Here is a 16,595-nt window from a genome sequence, read left to right as displayed (position 1 = left end):
AGGCACTAGTGAAAATGTAATGTCCCTTAGTTGTCTTTTTAAGAAAGAGAAGCAAATTAATAATACAGGTCTAACACAGTTCATTAGTATTTCAGTCGGCAGGGTTGCTCTCATTTAAAGGAATACACAATAATTGAATTCTTTCTTAGAAGTAATTTTAGAAACTAAAACATCTCTAGCCTTGTATCTGATTGTTATATACTCTAATGCACTCATCTTCCCCCCACAGTTTTCTCTTGTCTCTCTAATCCTCACATGACCTGTAGGACCCCCACGCCATCTTTCCAGCATGTCATATCTTTCCTCACTCTGCTTGTATGTTCTGCCTAGCCCTGTCCTCTGACCTTCCCGTCCTCCCTTCTCAAAATGTCTGCTTAAATATAGGGTTTTGCTAAGTTCCTCCTGTGTAGCTCCGACAAACCTTCAACTCTCTGGAAAGGGGGGTACAGAGGAGCTTGTGGAGCCAGAGGTGGTAGTTGGGTATCCGACTCTATCTCTCTACCTTGTTCCTTGAAAGAGAGTGTCTCACTGACCTGGAGTTAGGTTGTTGGCCAGCAAGTCCCATCAGCTCCCCAAGCCTTGTCTCCCCACCACACCCACCTTTTTACGTAGATGTTGGGAGGTCTGAACTGAAGACCTCATCATTGCATAGCAAACATTTTTACCCATTGAACCATCTCTTTATCTTACAGATATCTTTTTAAAGTTTTAGAAGATTTTTTAATTTTTAATGATGTGTATTTGTATATGTCTGTGCATGTGAGTACAGGTGCCCTCAGAGGTCTGAAGAGGGCATCAGATTCGCCTGGAGCTGGAGTTACAGGTTGTTGTGAACTGCCTGATGTGGGTGCTGGGAACTGATACTTCCAAGAGTATCAGGTGCTCTTAACAGCTGAGCCATCTCCCCTGCCCCATCTGCAGAGGTTTTCTGGGCTTCTGCCAGGGCATCTCCTCACAGTGACCACACTCACGTTGTGCCTTGTGCTTCGTAAGCTCAGTGAGAACAGGGACTGCTTATTTCTGAATGATGTCTGACATCTCACAGCTACCCCAGCCATTTCCTGAATCCATCCCTCCTGTCCTTTGCTGGTTGGTTGGGCTAGGGTGTCATGCAGAACTTTTGCCAGAGGAGTGGTGTGATGACATTTGAAGCAGGTCTTGCTGCCATGGAAAGCAGGAAGCCCAGCGAAGAAACTTGAGTTCTGAGGTGAAGGTCAATAGTGACTTGGACTGGGGTGCTAGCAGGTAGGGGTACAGAAGTACTAAGGCTCAGGGTTTGTGTTCCCCATTTCCTCCGCTTGCTTCTCACCCTCCCCCCATCACTCCCCTTTCCCCCCTCTCACTCCTTCTCCCTCACTTTGTAGCCCAGGATGACCTTGAACTTCCAAACCTGCCTCAGCTTCAAGTTCTGGGATTAGCATTCCTGGATCGAAATCAGTTTTAAGTCTGATAAACTAAATGTTGCTTATGAGGAGAGTGAAGGATGACGGTATGGTTGTGGATGTGAATACTTGGAGAGTGAGGTTGCCTTAACAAAGATGCTATCACGTGTTTCATGAAATGACTCTGGTTCTGAAGGTCTAGAGTAAAAGGGGATGGATGACTCCTTGTATATCTGATGTGCTTCTGTCCATCAGAACAGGCAACGGAATATTTCACAAGCATAATTAGATAGCAAATGGTGCTTTTGTGGCAGCGTTCCAGTAAATCATTCCATTGTTGGCCCCAGTGGATTCTCCAGCAGAAGGTAGACCTTCTATTTTCCCTGTGATGTTGCTGAGTAATGACAAGTCTGTCAGTAATGCAACTCTTTTCTTCTAAGTCAGAGGAAAAACTTACACGATTAATGTTTCCTCCCATGGAAATCATGGTCCCTTGGGTCTATTTTTCCCTTCCAGGATGCTTCCCTATGGCTGTTTAGCAACAGGAGATCGCTCAGGCCTCATTGAGGTTGTGAGTACCTCGGAGACAATCGCTGACATTCAGCTGAACAGTAGCAATGTGGCTGCCACAGCAGCCTTCAACAAAGACGCACTCCTGAACTGGCTTAAGGAGTACAACTCTGGGTGAGTCTGTCGTCATCATTTCCTTACACAAATACTCAAGCAGACACTAGTGACCAGACAGAGGACATGTTTGCATTGTTTATTGCCTCAGTCAAGACAGAATGCCTCATGGGCCTTATTAAAATCTTAAAACTTCTACTTTATCTCAAAGTTTAGAAGTATAAGTATTTTTAAGATAGTGGATTGAAACTGTTGTTTATAGCATCAACTTATATGTGACCTATGAACTTAGGTTTCTAATAGGTTAATTCTTTTAAAAGATTTATTTTTGTTTTGTTTCTTGGGGTTTGTTTTGGAGTTTTTGGGGGAGGGGAGAAGTTGGGTAGTCCTGGCTATCCTTGAGCTCACCGTGTAGACCACAGTGATCCTCCTGCCTCTGCCTCTAAAGTGCTGGAATCAAAGGCATGTGCTGTTATTCCCAGCCTTATTGTTATTTCCAAATAAATGTACATGTGTGTATGTGGGTGTGGGTGTGTGCACATGGGTACAGGTGCCCAGAGAGTCCAGAAGAGGGTTTCAGATGCCGTGCAGCTGGAGTTGCAGATAGTTGTGGGTGCTGGGAACCAAACTCAGATTCTTTTTTTTTTTTTTTTTTTTTTTTGGATTTTTCGAGACAGGGTTTCTCTGTGTAGCTTTGCGCCTTTTCCTGGAACTCACTTGGTAGTCCAGGCTGGCCTCGAACTCATAGAGATCCTCCTGGCTCTGCCTCCTGAGTGCTGGGATTAAAGGCGTGCGCCACCACCGCCCGGCCAAACTCAGATTCTTTAAGAGAGCCCCAAATGCTCTTATCTGAGAAGCCATCTTTCCAGCCCCTAATAGGTTAATTTTAAAAAGTAAATGAGGTGCTCACTTGGCAGCACATATACTAAAATTGGAACCATACAGAGAAGATTAGCATGACCCCTGTGCAAGGATGACACACAAATTTGTGAAGTGTTCCATATTTAAAAAAAAAATGAGTTTGTATAGTCTATGATCTCTCCAAACTAAAAGAAAAATATTTAAAATTTTATTACTGGGTTGGAGATATAGATCAGTTGGTAGAGTGCTTTCCTGATATCTGCAAAGCCCTGGGTTTGATCCCTAGGACCAGGGACACTTAGTGACACATGCCTGTGACCTCAGTATTCAGGAGGTAGAGGCAAAAGGGTCAGCCTGAGCTCTATAGCCATGAGACCCTGCTTCAATAATAATGTAAGAATAATAAGTTTATTTATGGTTAGGGTGATGGACAGCACCACTATTCTAGGAAATACTTGACTGTGAAGGAAAGTGCTTTGCAAGTAATTTTGGCTAAACAGTTCAATTAAAATCAGATTTTAATTTTATCATCCACATTGTTCAGGGACTTGCACTGAGAATAGAATCAATTTCAGTCTTCCCCAAAGGGTCTGTATCCTGGCTTCTGATTGAGGTCACTGACCGGCACAGTGAGAAAGACAGTGCTTGACTCCGAAACCTGAATTCTAACCTGAGGCCGCCCCTACTGACGTGGCTTCCTCCTGTAATCCCAGCGTTTATGAGTCTGAGGGAGGAGAGAATTGCCATGGGTTCCAGGTCAGGCAAGCTCCTTGGTGATTTTTGTGCCAGCCCGGGTTATAGACTAAGACCTTGCCTTTAATAAGCTAAAATCTGAAACAAAAGCTGGTTTAAAAAAAAAGTGTTCCCAGGCCCCAGGATGATATAACAAAGCCATGGTGGCCTCTCACAATACCATTCATGTTAGCTTAAGCCCCACTGACACAGGACTCCCAGGAGATAGGAACTTAAATGGCTGAGGCTCCATGAGGCAGTGTCTTGGAAGCCAGCCTGACTCACCTGCCTGTCCTGCACCATGTGGCTCATTCAGCTTTGGAGCTTGCTGGTGTGATTTTCTGCGTAGTTAAGAGAATCAGCATGGTTTAGGTCTCATCCCCATCACTGGAGGCCTGACTCCTGTTGCTTCTGTGTCTGTCTGTCTCCAGGGATGATCTGGACCGAGCAATTGAGGAGTTCACCCTGTCCTGTGCTGGCTACTGTGTAGCTTCTTATGTCCTTGGAATTGGTGACAGGCATAGTGACAACATCATGGTGAAGAAAACTGGCCAGGTACGCTGCGCTGCAGGGGCCATGGGCTTGGGTAACAACGTTAGGTTGTGGTTCTGTCTGTCTTTCACCTTCCTCCCGACCCCATTTCTCATGCTGTTCGCTTTACACAGGAGTTATTTTCTCATATCCCTTTCTCACCCTCCCAAAGGACCTAGGAGACTTAGTTTCAGAAGAAACTGATTTTACACTGGGTGCTGTCGAGGCCAGGGCAAAGGTGCCAGGTTAGAAATGGGGTGAAGCAGAAGTTGTAGTATGATCCCCCTATGTACACCGGTACCCAGTGCACCCTCTGCAAGATGCTGGAGAGAATCCAGTTGGCTCTAGTGAAGGGACTTTTCAGAGAGACATAGCAGCTTACATGCCAGAGTTAGGGGCTAAGAATGACTGAGTTTTTCTTCCTTATGTTTTTAGATTTTATTTATTTTGCATGGTATGTGTGTGCCACTGCACATCTATGGAGGTGAGAATCAGTTATCTTTCTACCATGTGGATCCTGGGATTGAAATCAAGTTGTCTGGCTTCGTGGCAGTTGACTTTCAAGAGCTTGTCAAGAACTGTTGGAAACTTTTTAAGACAGTAAAAGTTAGCCTTTGTAATTTGGAGGATAGATGGTTCTAACCTTGAACAGTAAGCAAACAATCAAGTATAAGATGGAATAGACTTTCTAAATTACATTTGTTTTTGTGTGTATGTTTGTTTGTGGGGAATCAAATTCAGTCATCAGGCTTAGTAACAAGTTCCTGTACCCATTGAGCCATCTCACCAGCTCTAGTATAGAATTTTTTTTTAAAGACAGAGTCTTACTCTGCAGCTCTGTCTGTCCTGGAACTCATTATGTATAGACTAAGCTGACTTCAGACTCACAGAGATCCACCTGCCTTTGTCTCCCAAGTGCTGGGGTTAAAGATATGTGCCACCACATCTGGCCCATGAATAGACATTTTCAGACATTCAAAGTCTCAAGAGCTGGAGCTCATATGCATTGTTTCTGTTGTTCGTTTTTTTAAATGGGTTCTCACTAGGCTGGCCCTACCTCTCAGTCCTCTCACCACAACCTTCTGAGGAGTGATGTTACAGACCTAAGCCACCATGCTTTGCTTTCTTTGCATCTTTTCTCCGGAGGTTGCCAGAAAAAGGATATCCACCAAAACCAGTCTAAACCAGAAATGGTTTGTCATTTGCAGTGATAGTTGCAGCTATTCTGAGTAGGGATGAGTTGGGGTGGGGAGGGTACTACAGCATCTAGTAGGTACAGGCCAGAGATGCTAAGTACCCTGTAGTCCGTAAGGTGGGTCCTGTGTAGGCTGTGATGGGGAATGGCTCAAGTGCATAAGGGGGGTCCTGTGTAGGCTGTGATCAGGGGAATCGCTCAAGTGCATAAGGGGGGTCCTGTGTAGGCTGTGATGGGGAATGGCTCAAGTGCATAAGGGGGTCCTGTGTAGGCTGTTGTAAAGGGACGTTTTTTCTGTCCTGACCACTTGCTCCCAAATTACTAACACAGAAGCTTATTATTATTTATAAATGATTGGCCAATAGCTCAGGCTTGTTACTAGCTAACTCTTACACTTAAATTAACCCATAATTCTTATCTGTGTTTAGCCTTGTGGCTTGGTACCTTTTCTCAGTACAACATTCTCATCTTGCTTTTCTTGTGTTTTGCTGGCGACTCTCTGACTCCACCCTTTTCCTTCCCAGAATTCTCCTAGTCTGGCTCTCTCGTTCAATCTCTTCCTGCCCAGCTATCAGCCAGTCAGATTTTTATTAACAAATGAGAGTAATACATATTCATAGTGTAGAAAAGGATTGTTCCACGGCAGGCTGTGATCAGGGGAATGGTGCACATATATAAGGTGGGTCCTGTGCAGGCTGTGACAGGAAAATGGCTCAAGTAGGGTGATATATTAAATTGGGGCTTAACACTGCAGAAGTCATACCAAATAAAAATATTTGAGACTCACTGGGAAAATAAAATCCCGTTTGTTTTACAGCTCTTCCACATAGATTTTGGACATATTCTTGGAAATTTCAAGTCTAAATTTGGAATTAAAAGAGAGCGAGTACCTTTTATTCTTACTTATGACTTCATTCATGTCATTCAACAAGGAAAAACAGGAAACACAGAAAAATTTGGCAGGTGAGTATTGCCCTTGTGTCAAAGAGAAATATCAACCACTTCTCTCACCAGCTGGCTCACATTTCCTTAGTCTTTGTTACCTTCCTGTTGCTGTGAAAACGTACTGCCACAAGAGCAACTTGAAGGAGTAAGAACTTATTTTGGCTCACAGCTTAGGAGTCTTGCAGTGAGGGAGTCATAGTAGCAGGGGTGTGTGTGTCTGCAGAGAGCAGCATGCTGCTGCTCAGTTCCCATTCTCCAGAATCCCAGCCAGGGAATGGCAGCACCCAGTCCTCCCCACTGATTAAATACACTCAAGATAATCCTACCAGTTCAGAAGTGACCAGAAGGGTGATAGAATCCTAAGCATTTGATAAGTTATTGTGTTTTATTGCACCTTCTACCTGTTTCAGAAAAGCCCATCCCCAAACTACCAAGATATTTGGCAGTAAGATGCTGGGAGAACAAGCATTTTACTGTCATTCTGTGTGGGGAAGAGTAAGGGGCCTGGGCTTGAAGCAGACATTATTGCTTGTATGTTCGCTAGCTCTTATCTTCATGCCTGTGTTTCTTCATCTTAAAATGTGGCCACAAGGAGTTGAAGAGATGGCTCGGTAGGTAATGGTACTTGTCACCAAGCTTGGGCTCCGAGTTTGATCCCCAGAATCCCATGATGTGAAGAGAGAATCTATTCCCTCAAGTTGTCCTCTGACCCCCCCCCACACACACATAATAAGTAAATAAATGTAAACAAAGGTTTTAATGTGAGCAAAAGTAAGTGAAGTAGAGGTGTGTATCATGTGGACACTAGACCGCATACTCAGGAAAGGCTGAAACTGACATTTCTAGTTCCGTGGGAATTGGGTTGGATGGCTCTTGGCCGTCATCGTCTTAAAGGGGAGATAGCGAAACAAGGAGGCACAGCATCAACTTGGTTTTAGGGACTGCAGAGATTAGTACAGCGGAGCCCAGAAGGGTGTTCAGAAATGCCCAGGCGTTATAACAATCCCTCGTTTAATGTTTTCGTGTTTGTGGAAGTAAAAAGCCCGGGTTGTTGCATTGCATTGCTATTACTGTAGAATATTAAGTATTTCTGATTTGAAGAGGGAGAGCTTGATTTCTTTAGTAAATTCTAGTCTGGGACTATTTTCAAAGCATCACATGGCAACTGAAGCTTCTGCTCATGGAGATGCCCTAGCTCTAAAGATATCTGCTTGTTTTCCTTTGCAAATGCCCACCTCACGCCTGGGGTGGTACCCGAACTCAAGGTTTCGCCAGTGCTGTGAAGATGCCTATCTGATTTTACGGCGGCATGGGAACCTCTTCATTACTCTCTTTGCACTGATGTTGACTGCAGGCCTTCCCGAGCTCACCTCAGTCAAAGACATACAGTATCTGAAGGTAAAAAGCCCTTTCTCTGTGTGTTTGTTGGACGTGGTGGGCACAGAGCTCAGGTAGAGCTCCATTCCATTCTAAATGTCCAAAGGGAACTGGCAAGATGGCCCAGATGGGAGGGCTGCCTGCTCCCAACTCTGAGGGTCTGAGTTCAGTCCCTGGAAAGAGAACAGACTCCTTAAAGATCCCCTCTAACTTCCACTCGTGTGTGCACATGCACATGCGCACGCACACACACACACACACACACACAAACATACACACACACATACATACATACACACACACACGGGCGGGGCATGCACATACACACAAAATAAGTGTAATTATTATTATTAATTTTTTTACAAAGAAGACTTAAGAGATGTCAACCTCCAGTCATAAAATATCCAAAGGGAATGGAACACAGTCATTTCCTCTGGTTTTTAGCTGGGATGAAGGGGAGTGGGGTGGGGGAGGAGGAATCTGTGAAGTTCACATGAAGGAGCAGTTTTACAAGGAGTTTTTAACTTAGGTGATTTCTCCACAATAGAAGAGGCGTGCAGAGGAGGGCACTAGGCTGGGGCTTATTGCCCACACTCTGGATCAGCAGCTGCCTGACACTTTGGTTTCCACTGGTTTGCCTTTGACTTGCTGTGTTAATGGACCCTCAGTCATCTGACCAGAAAACCATGAAACCCTGTCCGATCACACCAGCCAGCCTTTTGTAGATTATGATGTTTGCATGTCTCTATCCAGGGTGGATGAAGTCAGACATTTTTCTCTTTCATCTTCAGGACTCTCTTGCCTTGGGAAAGAGTGAAGAAGAGGCACTCAAACAATTCAAACAGAAATTTGATGAGGCACTCAGGGAAAGCTGGACCACCAAGGTGAACTGGATGGCTCACACAGTTCGCAAAGACTACAGGTCTTAGCACTGGCCTTCTCCTAATGTACTGGTCAGTGTGCTTCCTTTCCATTTTGCACTTGCACTAAATTGAACATGACCCTGCCAGAAATGCAAAGGGAATGAAATTCTGAAACTCAGAGTGAGATCAAGAACAAGGCCTCCCACAGAGCCTGATGCCCACCCTCTGTTTCTCGAATGCTTCCAGAACTCACCATGAACATTGTCAACAGCATGGAGGACCCTTTCCTGCTGACCTTGCACGCCGAGGAATGCTACTAGGGACTGTTTGGGATTTTTTTCCCCTCTTCAGTATTTGGTACTTTACCAGGGAGGTGTAAATACTTCTTTTCAGTGTTGTGACCAAGCGCTGCCACTCAGCCAACAACTTACCTTGACATTTGGGGGCTGGGGGCTGTTCTGATTGTACAAAGGAGGCTTCCAAGAAAGGTATCTCCCTTCCCTTTAAATTATGTAAGCTACAAATTACATTGATTATGTTGAACTTATTATTTTTCAAAGGAAATATTTTAAATCTGTGAAAACTCACTAATTTTGTTTTATTTATCTATCATGATAGCATCATTCCAGCCAGACTTGCTGAGAATCTATTGGTGGGGCAAATATAATATATATATATATATATATATATATGCTGCATATATATTTATAAGATTTCTAGTGGGAGTTCTATATAAAAAGGTGTTTCTTTGCTATTCTTCAGCCTGTGTTTTAAAGTTTTACAAAAGCAGAGCTTTTCCTAAGTTACTTTTCAGTTAGCTGTGGATCCAGCTCTTCCATCTGCTTCACTACTGAGGCACATATGAATGCAGTTTCTCTATGGAGCTCTGAGAGTTCATGTCATAGAACACAATACTTGAGCAGATGTATCCAAGGAAGTGAGCAAATGAAAAGGAATCTATTTATGAAATAAACTCCAAACCCAAATTACAGTATTTTAGTAATATGCCAGCTGTTCTTACTGTATTTATTAAAATGTATAATAATGTGATTTTTTTTCCAATGGTATTAGTTCAAATTGAAGTGGATTCATGCCACATGGAAATCTTTAATTTATTTGTTGAGGTACCATATAGTTAGGGTGCTAGGTGACAAGTAATGTTAACATGTGCAATAGGAACTACTGGTTTGGTGTGTAAATGGATGCTCTTTCTGAGTAATGTTGGAGTGCTTGCCTTAGCAGCACACGGACTGAGTACTGTCAAGATCCAGCAAAACTACTGCTTCTTCTCCAAAGAAAATTGGGAGCCCTCAATCCTCAATGACATGGGAAAGACAACTGAGTACTTGCCCTGTGACTTCAGTTTTCTATAGGAATTTTATTAAAGATTGTTTAATTTTGTTGTTCTTCTTAATGTTCTCAGTCAAATAAATGGGCGGTTTCGGCTGTTTGGGGGACATGTGGGCCTTTTCTTTGTGGGAAACAGAGTCTTTGGAACCGGCTGCCCCTGGGACTCTCCCAAAATGGCCAAGTCAGTAGACAAATCAACCTCAGGAGTGGGCTGAGGCTCAGGACCTCTGCCCAGCTTCCTTGCCTCCTAGCTCCACCATGGACAGTCTGGAAGGCCTCTTGGACTGATGGAAGCCTAAGGGGCAGGGTGTTTCCATCAGTCTGCTGTTGTAACCCCATCCCCCCTCTCTGCTGTACTGTGTTCATGTGCACATGCGTGTGGGAACGCCAGCCAGAATGGTGTGCTTCAGTAGATAGATACTGACAGATACTCCATCCACGCTTGCTGAATTGCTTGTCTCTAGCTGAGAAGAGAAGAGGGAAGGCAGAAAGCTAGCCACCCTCCAGATGAGTTGGCACTCTAGACTGTACAAACATCTGCTTGAACAAGGACTGACTCGCCAAGGCCTTGACTTTGAGCAAGCTGTGTTCCACAAACTTCTTACATAACACATTTTCTCTCTCTGCCTCTGAGCCAAAGGCTCAGACTCCTTCAGGTTGGCTTTGAGATCTTGGTGAAAGTACTGGGGGATGTCAGGCTAGCATGAGATTGCCAGGAAGCACCACCCTACAGGGAGTCAAGAATCCACATTGTGGACAGTGATTATTCTTTGTCCTAGGGTGTATGTGTTACTGTGTCTCTTCACAGTTTATTCAGATAGATGTCTGTAATCCCAGCACTCCGGAGAATCAGGAGCTCAAGACCATTCTCAGCTACAGTGAATTTGAGGGCAGCCTGAGCTACATGAGACCTCGACTCAAAACAAACCACCAAGTAGAAATGGTTTCTAGTATTTTCTAATTTAATTTTCAGAAATGTTTGTATTCCTGCCACCCTAAAATTAGAACTTCTGCCTACAAGCTAGTTCCTCTTCCCTTCAGTGACTGAGACACTCTGACAACACCACGTAGTCTCCTGTGGTTCAGCAGGTCCTCTTAAAATAAGTCTTGGATTTGCTTCTGTCTGCCATAGCCAGCTCATGTTTTGATCCCTTGGGGCACACTTAAACTCAGGCACTTGTGCCTCGATCTCTGCCGGCAGGTTACTTGGCATTCTTGGAAAATGCCTCTATAAGACTGGCTGTAGGCAGGCCTGTAGGGTATCTCCTTAATTAGTTATTCTTGTGGACAGGCCTGGATCATGTGGGTGGGTACCACCCCTGGGGTAGTGGGTCCTGGGTGCTATGAGAAAGGAAACTCAGCAAGCCAGCAAGCAACACTCCTCCATGGCTTCTGCTTTAGTTCCTGCCTCCAGGTTCCTGCCTGCTTGAGTTCCTGCCCTGACTTCCTTCAGTATTCCACAGATGGACTGTGATGTGGAATTATAAGCTGAAATAAACTCTTTCCTCCTCCAAGTTACTTTTGGTCATGGTGTTTTATCACAAGTAGAAGGCACAAGGAGAAGCCGGGCGGTGGTGGCGCACGCCTTTAATCCCAGCACTCGGGAGGCAGAGCCAGGCGGATCTCTGTGAGTTCGAGGCCAGCCTGGGCTACCAAGCGAGTCCCAGGAAAGGCGCAAAGCTACACAGAGAAACCCTGTCTCGAAAAACCAAAAAAAAAAAAAAAAAAAAAAGAAGGCACAAGGAGAAAATCATATCCTTCTATACCCCCAACTGTAGTCGGAATAATGTAATTCTATTGCCCTCTTAGTAAGTAAACTGGAATAGACAATTACTCATACCTGAAAGAGTTTTAGAAGCCACCCTGTGTGGGAGAACAGGACTTCCCCAACCCTTAGGTTTCTGTGCAGCAATGTCTTCTCTGTTACTGTATCTTAGCGTGCCTACCTGAAGGTCGCGTGGCTGATCTCCACTTTCCCATCTCCACCTAATGTTACCTTCTGCTCTCAGAGTGCCCAGAGTAAGACAACACCACAATTGTCACTAAACAAGTGAATGACTTCAGTGCTTGACCTTTTCCTACTTCATAAAATGAGAGGAGGTAAAGATTTGAATTCCAAAGACTGAGCACCTGCACTGAGAATTGGGTAGGAGTCTTGTTTCCTTGGCTTAGAGGTGGTTCCCTAGGTCCAGCATATCATGTTCTTGTCTGTATTTGGACTCACCTTAAGTCAGCAGGATTCTACACATGTTAAATTAGAATGTCCTGGAGTGTGGCTGTGCCATTGGTCTTTAAATAAAGTGTTCTCCCCGTAATCTCTCTATGCAGCCAGTATTGCAGCTGAATTATTAATCTCCCTGATCAATTTCCCCTGTGCTTTCTGGTCCAATAAAAAGCATTTTCTAATATGTTGTTTTAATTACTTGCTATGTGCCAGGCAGAAAACACTCTTCCCCTCTCTGTCTCTGTCTCTCTCTCTCTCTCTCTGTGTGTGATTTTCATGTCAACTCTGAGCTGTCGGGGCCATTTCTAAATAACTCACCCAGATGGTGGCCACTCCTCTCCCAGGTCTTCCTACAACATCACAGCTGCTGCTTTTCCTGGTGCAGCCTGAGTTTCTCTGCAGTTGCCACTGCCCAGGAAGAGCAACCCAGAATGAACAGCAGAATGACATAAGAGACACTGAGGGACCTATCTTACTGCAAGATCTTTGAGTACTCATACCTCCCACTCTGCACTCTACCCAATCCCTGCCTACCCCATCCCTGCCTAGCCCAACGTTTAAATCACTAGTTCGTGTTGACCAACTTCACTGGTAGAATGATCTTTAAAACAAAGAAATTCCCAAGTCCCACCTGCAGGTTTGGGATCCTTACTAGAGAAAAGTCTCACACAGTCTACTTCAGCTCACCCGCCTCATTAAGATTGCTAATGCCACTGCCCAATTCTGTCACCTCCTAGAACCCCAGGCCAGGCTCTGCAGTGAGCAGCAGCAGGTGGGACAGATGACTTGCGATGTCTACCTGGTCGACTTAGTGGGGCGGGTAATGTGGGTTACATTCGGTTTCTGGAGGGAAGGCAGGGGCCGTGAGAGGGTGAGGGGCACAAACTCTGGACAACTGAACAGGCGAGGTCAGGGAACCCAGCTCAAAAGCAACACTGGGAATTTCCCCTTAACCCCCCCTCCCAGCCGTCCCAGGTTGCCCTGGTAACCTCACTTTGGGGCGGAGCTGGCACAGGGGCCAGATGCACCTGCCTGTTGGGTAGGGTAATCCTAGTGCCAGTAGATAGATAACCTAGATGCAAGGGAAGCTGGGGACCCAGAGCGAGAGCTGAGTTCCTGTCACTGTCCACCCACTGGACAGCCACCATGGTGTTTCTGCTGGGCTTCCTGCTCCTGTGGGGAGTCGTGGGTGAGTAGAGGCCAGGGCCTCCCTGGGGCCACTAGCAAAGGTCTGAGAAAGGACAGAAGCTGGGAGTGTAGGGAGCCTCTGCAGGGAGCTGCTTGGGTGCAGGATGGAAGAGCTGGGCGACAGGGACTTGGGCATGTAAGTGAGCCTCTTGCTTCTTCCCAGAGCACTGTCGCTCATGGTCCTGAATGTGACTTATTCTTGCCTTGTGTCATGTTAGACTCTCAGTCTCTCCTTGGTGCCTGTCCAGGGATTTCAAGTGCTTGGCCATGTGTGGACTGACTGACGGAAGTCCTTATTCATTGGACAGCCAGCTGCTCTGAGTCTTGGATGGTTCGGGCTACCTTAAGAGAGAGGCACTGAATGGACATGCTCTTAGGTTTAGAGGCCAACCACAGTCAGGACTGCTAACTAAAAGGCAAAACAAGAAAGTGGTGCTGTCTCTTACAGGCCCAGAGCAGAATGCAAAAGGGGACTCTGCTCGCTGCTTCAAGTCCATAATGCATTGGCTGATGGCATTTTTTTTTTTTAAACGAGACTGAATAACTTGTTAATTCCTAAAGGATACACCAAAATACATTGTGTTCCTATGTCCTCTCTTGTGGGGAGGTGGGAGGGATTAAAAATGAAAGGACCGATAATCACCTGTATGATGTATGCCTGTAATCCCAGCACTTAAACTGAGGCAGGAGGATGGTGAATCTGTGGACAACCTGAGTTACATAGAGAGCCCCCTGTTATTAAATGTTCTGAGTTCTGAGAGCCTTTCTATGGGAGTGGTTCTGCTTCCATTAAAATCTTTATTACACTCCTGGATGCCACAGATACAAGCATTACCCATGAGTCAGTGCTCTGTTGCCAAGCCTCTTCGTTATCTGAGTCTACATGGCTGCTCCCACCTTCTGGATACATTTAAGCTTGGCTGAAATTTCCAGCAATGTTTCCTGAAAAGATAAAGGGACAATTACCAGTTTACCTGGTCCATTCACAGTCAAGCTGGGGTTGAAAAACACTGTGTTCTCTGGGAAAAAATAGTTTAGAGCTATCTAAAGCAGAAATGTGGAAGGCGATGAGTCACCTATAATAATATCTGCCCTGAAATTGAGTTTTTTTTTTTTTCCTGCTGGAAAGTGCCATTTTGATAGGCACAGTCTTAACCGAGGACATTCTGATACTGAGCACGAATTCTACTCTTTGGAATCTGATTCCCACCCCTTCACTCCTGTGAAGCTGCAGAGTCCACTGTGGTCACAGCCAATAAATCACACTTCCCACCTCTATAGCCTGTCAGCTTGAATGGCTCTGAACATCATGGCCTTGCCTTCCCCAGCTTTCAGCATTCTCTCATTTATCTGAACTCTTGACATTCTACTCTAGGATAACATGGGAGCAGGGTTCTTTTCTCGTCATTTCTGTGTGGGGGTCTAAATACCTCAGATACCATGATGTCCATATCTCTTTCAAGATTTGGGGAATTGTCCCTCCTCCCTCTTTCCCTCCTTCCCTCCCTTTCTTCTTTCCTGGAGACTGAATCAAGGGCCCTGAGCATGCTATGAAATACTCTCCCACTCCAGTTGCATTTCCAGCCCCACCCCCTTTTTTCTATTTTAACTGCATTCAATAAATATTTATTTATAGATTAACTACTAAATCCTAGGAATTACATGAAGTGATTTAAAGGATAAAAAAAGAAAAGAAGAAAGAAAAGTTTGTTTCCAGGTTTTCATTTTCTGTCACATGTATCCCCTTTTAAATTTTTAATTAAGATACAATTACAATATTCCCCCATCCTTCTCCTTCCCCCTTTCCATCCCATGTTCCCTCCTCTCTCCCAAATCCATGAACCGCCTCCTCTTTAATCACTCTTGTTACGTATACAGGTAAATGAATAAACATAAATACAGCCTGCTGAGTCCATTCAGTATTTACTTGCATGTTTATGTTTCAGGGGTGACCATTTGGTGTTGGATAAACGACCAGGGAGTTCATTCCTTGGGAAGACTAATTCCCTATTTCCTCAGTAGTTAACTGCTTGAAGCTCTTCATCTAGGGGTGGGGTCCTGTGAGATTTCCCCCATCTGTGTCGGAATGTCAACTGGAGTTGAAATTGTTCAGGTCTTCCTTAGGCAGCCATGGTGTTGAGACTTGGGACTGTCACTTCCCTGTCATGGCTAGAAGGCACAATCTCACAGCAGATTTCCTGAGGCCCTTCATCTCACCATCTTTCTGCCCCATCTCCCATGATGGTCACTGAGTCTTTGTCTCACTCAGCAGTTAAACTGGCCTTGAACTTAATCCTCCTGCTTCAGCCTCTCTAGAGACTAGATTACTAGTACCTAGTGGAGTGATTCGTATTATTTTCTAAAGTTGAAGAAAAGGTGAGCAATTCCACTTGTTTTGTCAGAGGAATCTCAAATTGGCATCTGCATGTTGAGTTCTTGGGAGTGGGTAGAAATATGCCATTTTTATTGAGAAGAAGGATGAGCATTTTTTAATTGTTATTTTATGTGTGGGGGTGTTTTGCCTGCATGTATGTCTGTGCACTGTAGCTAGAGTTTTCCTGCCTGGCCCACACTCAGGACAAATCTCTCTCACCTCCCACAGACGCTCAGACCCAACCAAGTAAACACAGAGACTTATATTGCTTACAAACTGTATGGCCGTGGCAGGCTTCTTGCTAACTGTTCTTACAGCTTAAATTAATCCATTTCCATTAATTTATACCTTGCCACATGGCTCGTGGCTTACCGGCATCTTCACGTGCTGTTTGTCATCATGGCGGCTGGCAGTGTCTCTCTGACTCAGCCTTCCACTTCCCAGCTTTATTCTCCTCCTTGTCCTGCCTACACTTCCTGCCTAGCCAATGGCCAATCAGTGTTTTATTTATTGACTAATTAGCAACACATTTGCCATACAGAACATCCCACAGCAGTGCACCATGTGTGTGCCTGGTGCCCACTGAGGCTAGAAGAGGGCATCAGATCCCCTGGGACTGTAGTTTCAGAGGTTTTAAGCCTTCATGTCGATGCTGAGACCTGAACCCAGGTCCTCTAGAAGACCAGCCAGTAATCTTAAACTGGGAACCATTTCCCTAGGCCCATGATGAAAATAACTTTAATTGGGGTTGAAGTTTTGTGGTTCTCCGGGAAGAGTGTGTCTGTGAGGAGAGGACAGAAGCTCAGGTCATGATCCAATTCAGAAAATACTTGTACAAGATCTATATGCACATTTTTAATCTCTTAACTGTTTTTCTGTTATAATTTACATTTCCCTCATCCTAGTTTATGAATTATGTATTTAAAATTTTTGTAAGCAACCATAGTCC

At 44.8% G+C, this 16,595-nt stretch overlaps 1 protein-coding gene and 1 non-coding gene across 3 annotated transcripts in view; both read left to right on the top strand.

Moving 5' to 3' along the window:
- The window catches only part of Pik3cb (phosphatidylinositol-4,5-bisphosphate 3-kinase catalytic subunit beta), a 111,765-nt gene extending 101,796 nt beyond the window's left edge, over positions 1-9,969 (top strand). For both annotated transcript variants that reach the window (XM_052717837.1, XM_052717829.1), the window contains 5 exons: positions 1,899-2,066; positions 4,031-4,154; positions 6,143-6,288; positions 7,536-7,668; positions 8,439-9,969. In XM_052717837.1, coding sequence (XP_052573797.1) covers positions 1,899-2,066; positions 4,031-4,154; positions 6,143-6,288; positions 7,536-7,668; positions 8,439-8,576 — 709 coding nt within the window. In that variant the 3' untranslated portion in view covers positions 8,577-9,969. The remainder of the gene's footprint in view (positions 1-1,898; positions 2,067-4,030; positions 4,155-6,142; positions 6,289-7,535; positions 7,669-8,438) is intronic.
- Positions 2,909-3,014, top strand: LOC128106126 (U6 spliceosomal RNA). Its single transcript, XR_008216604.1, has one exon. It is a non-coding gene; the product is annotated as a U6 spliceosomal RNA (small nuclear RNA).
- Positions 9,970-16,595: the final 6,626 nt, after the last annotated feature.

Source organism: Peromyscus californicus, unplaced genomic scaffold (genome assembly GCF_007827085.1).
Source record: "Peromyscus californicus insignis strain IS unplaced genomic scaffold, ASM782708v3 Scaffold_11__1_contigs__length_118956290, whole genome shotgun sequence".
NCBI classification, from domain to species: Eukaryota; Metazoa; Chordata; class Mammalia; order Rodentia; family Cricetidae; genus Peromyscus; species Peromyscus californicus.
Note: the sequence above shows the minus strand (reverse complement) of the source record. Positions and strands in the feature narration are given on the sequence as shown.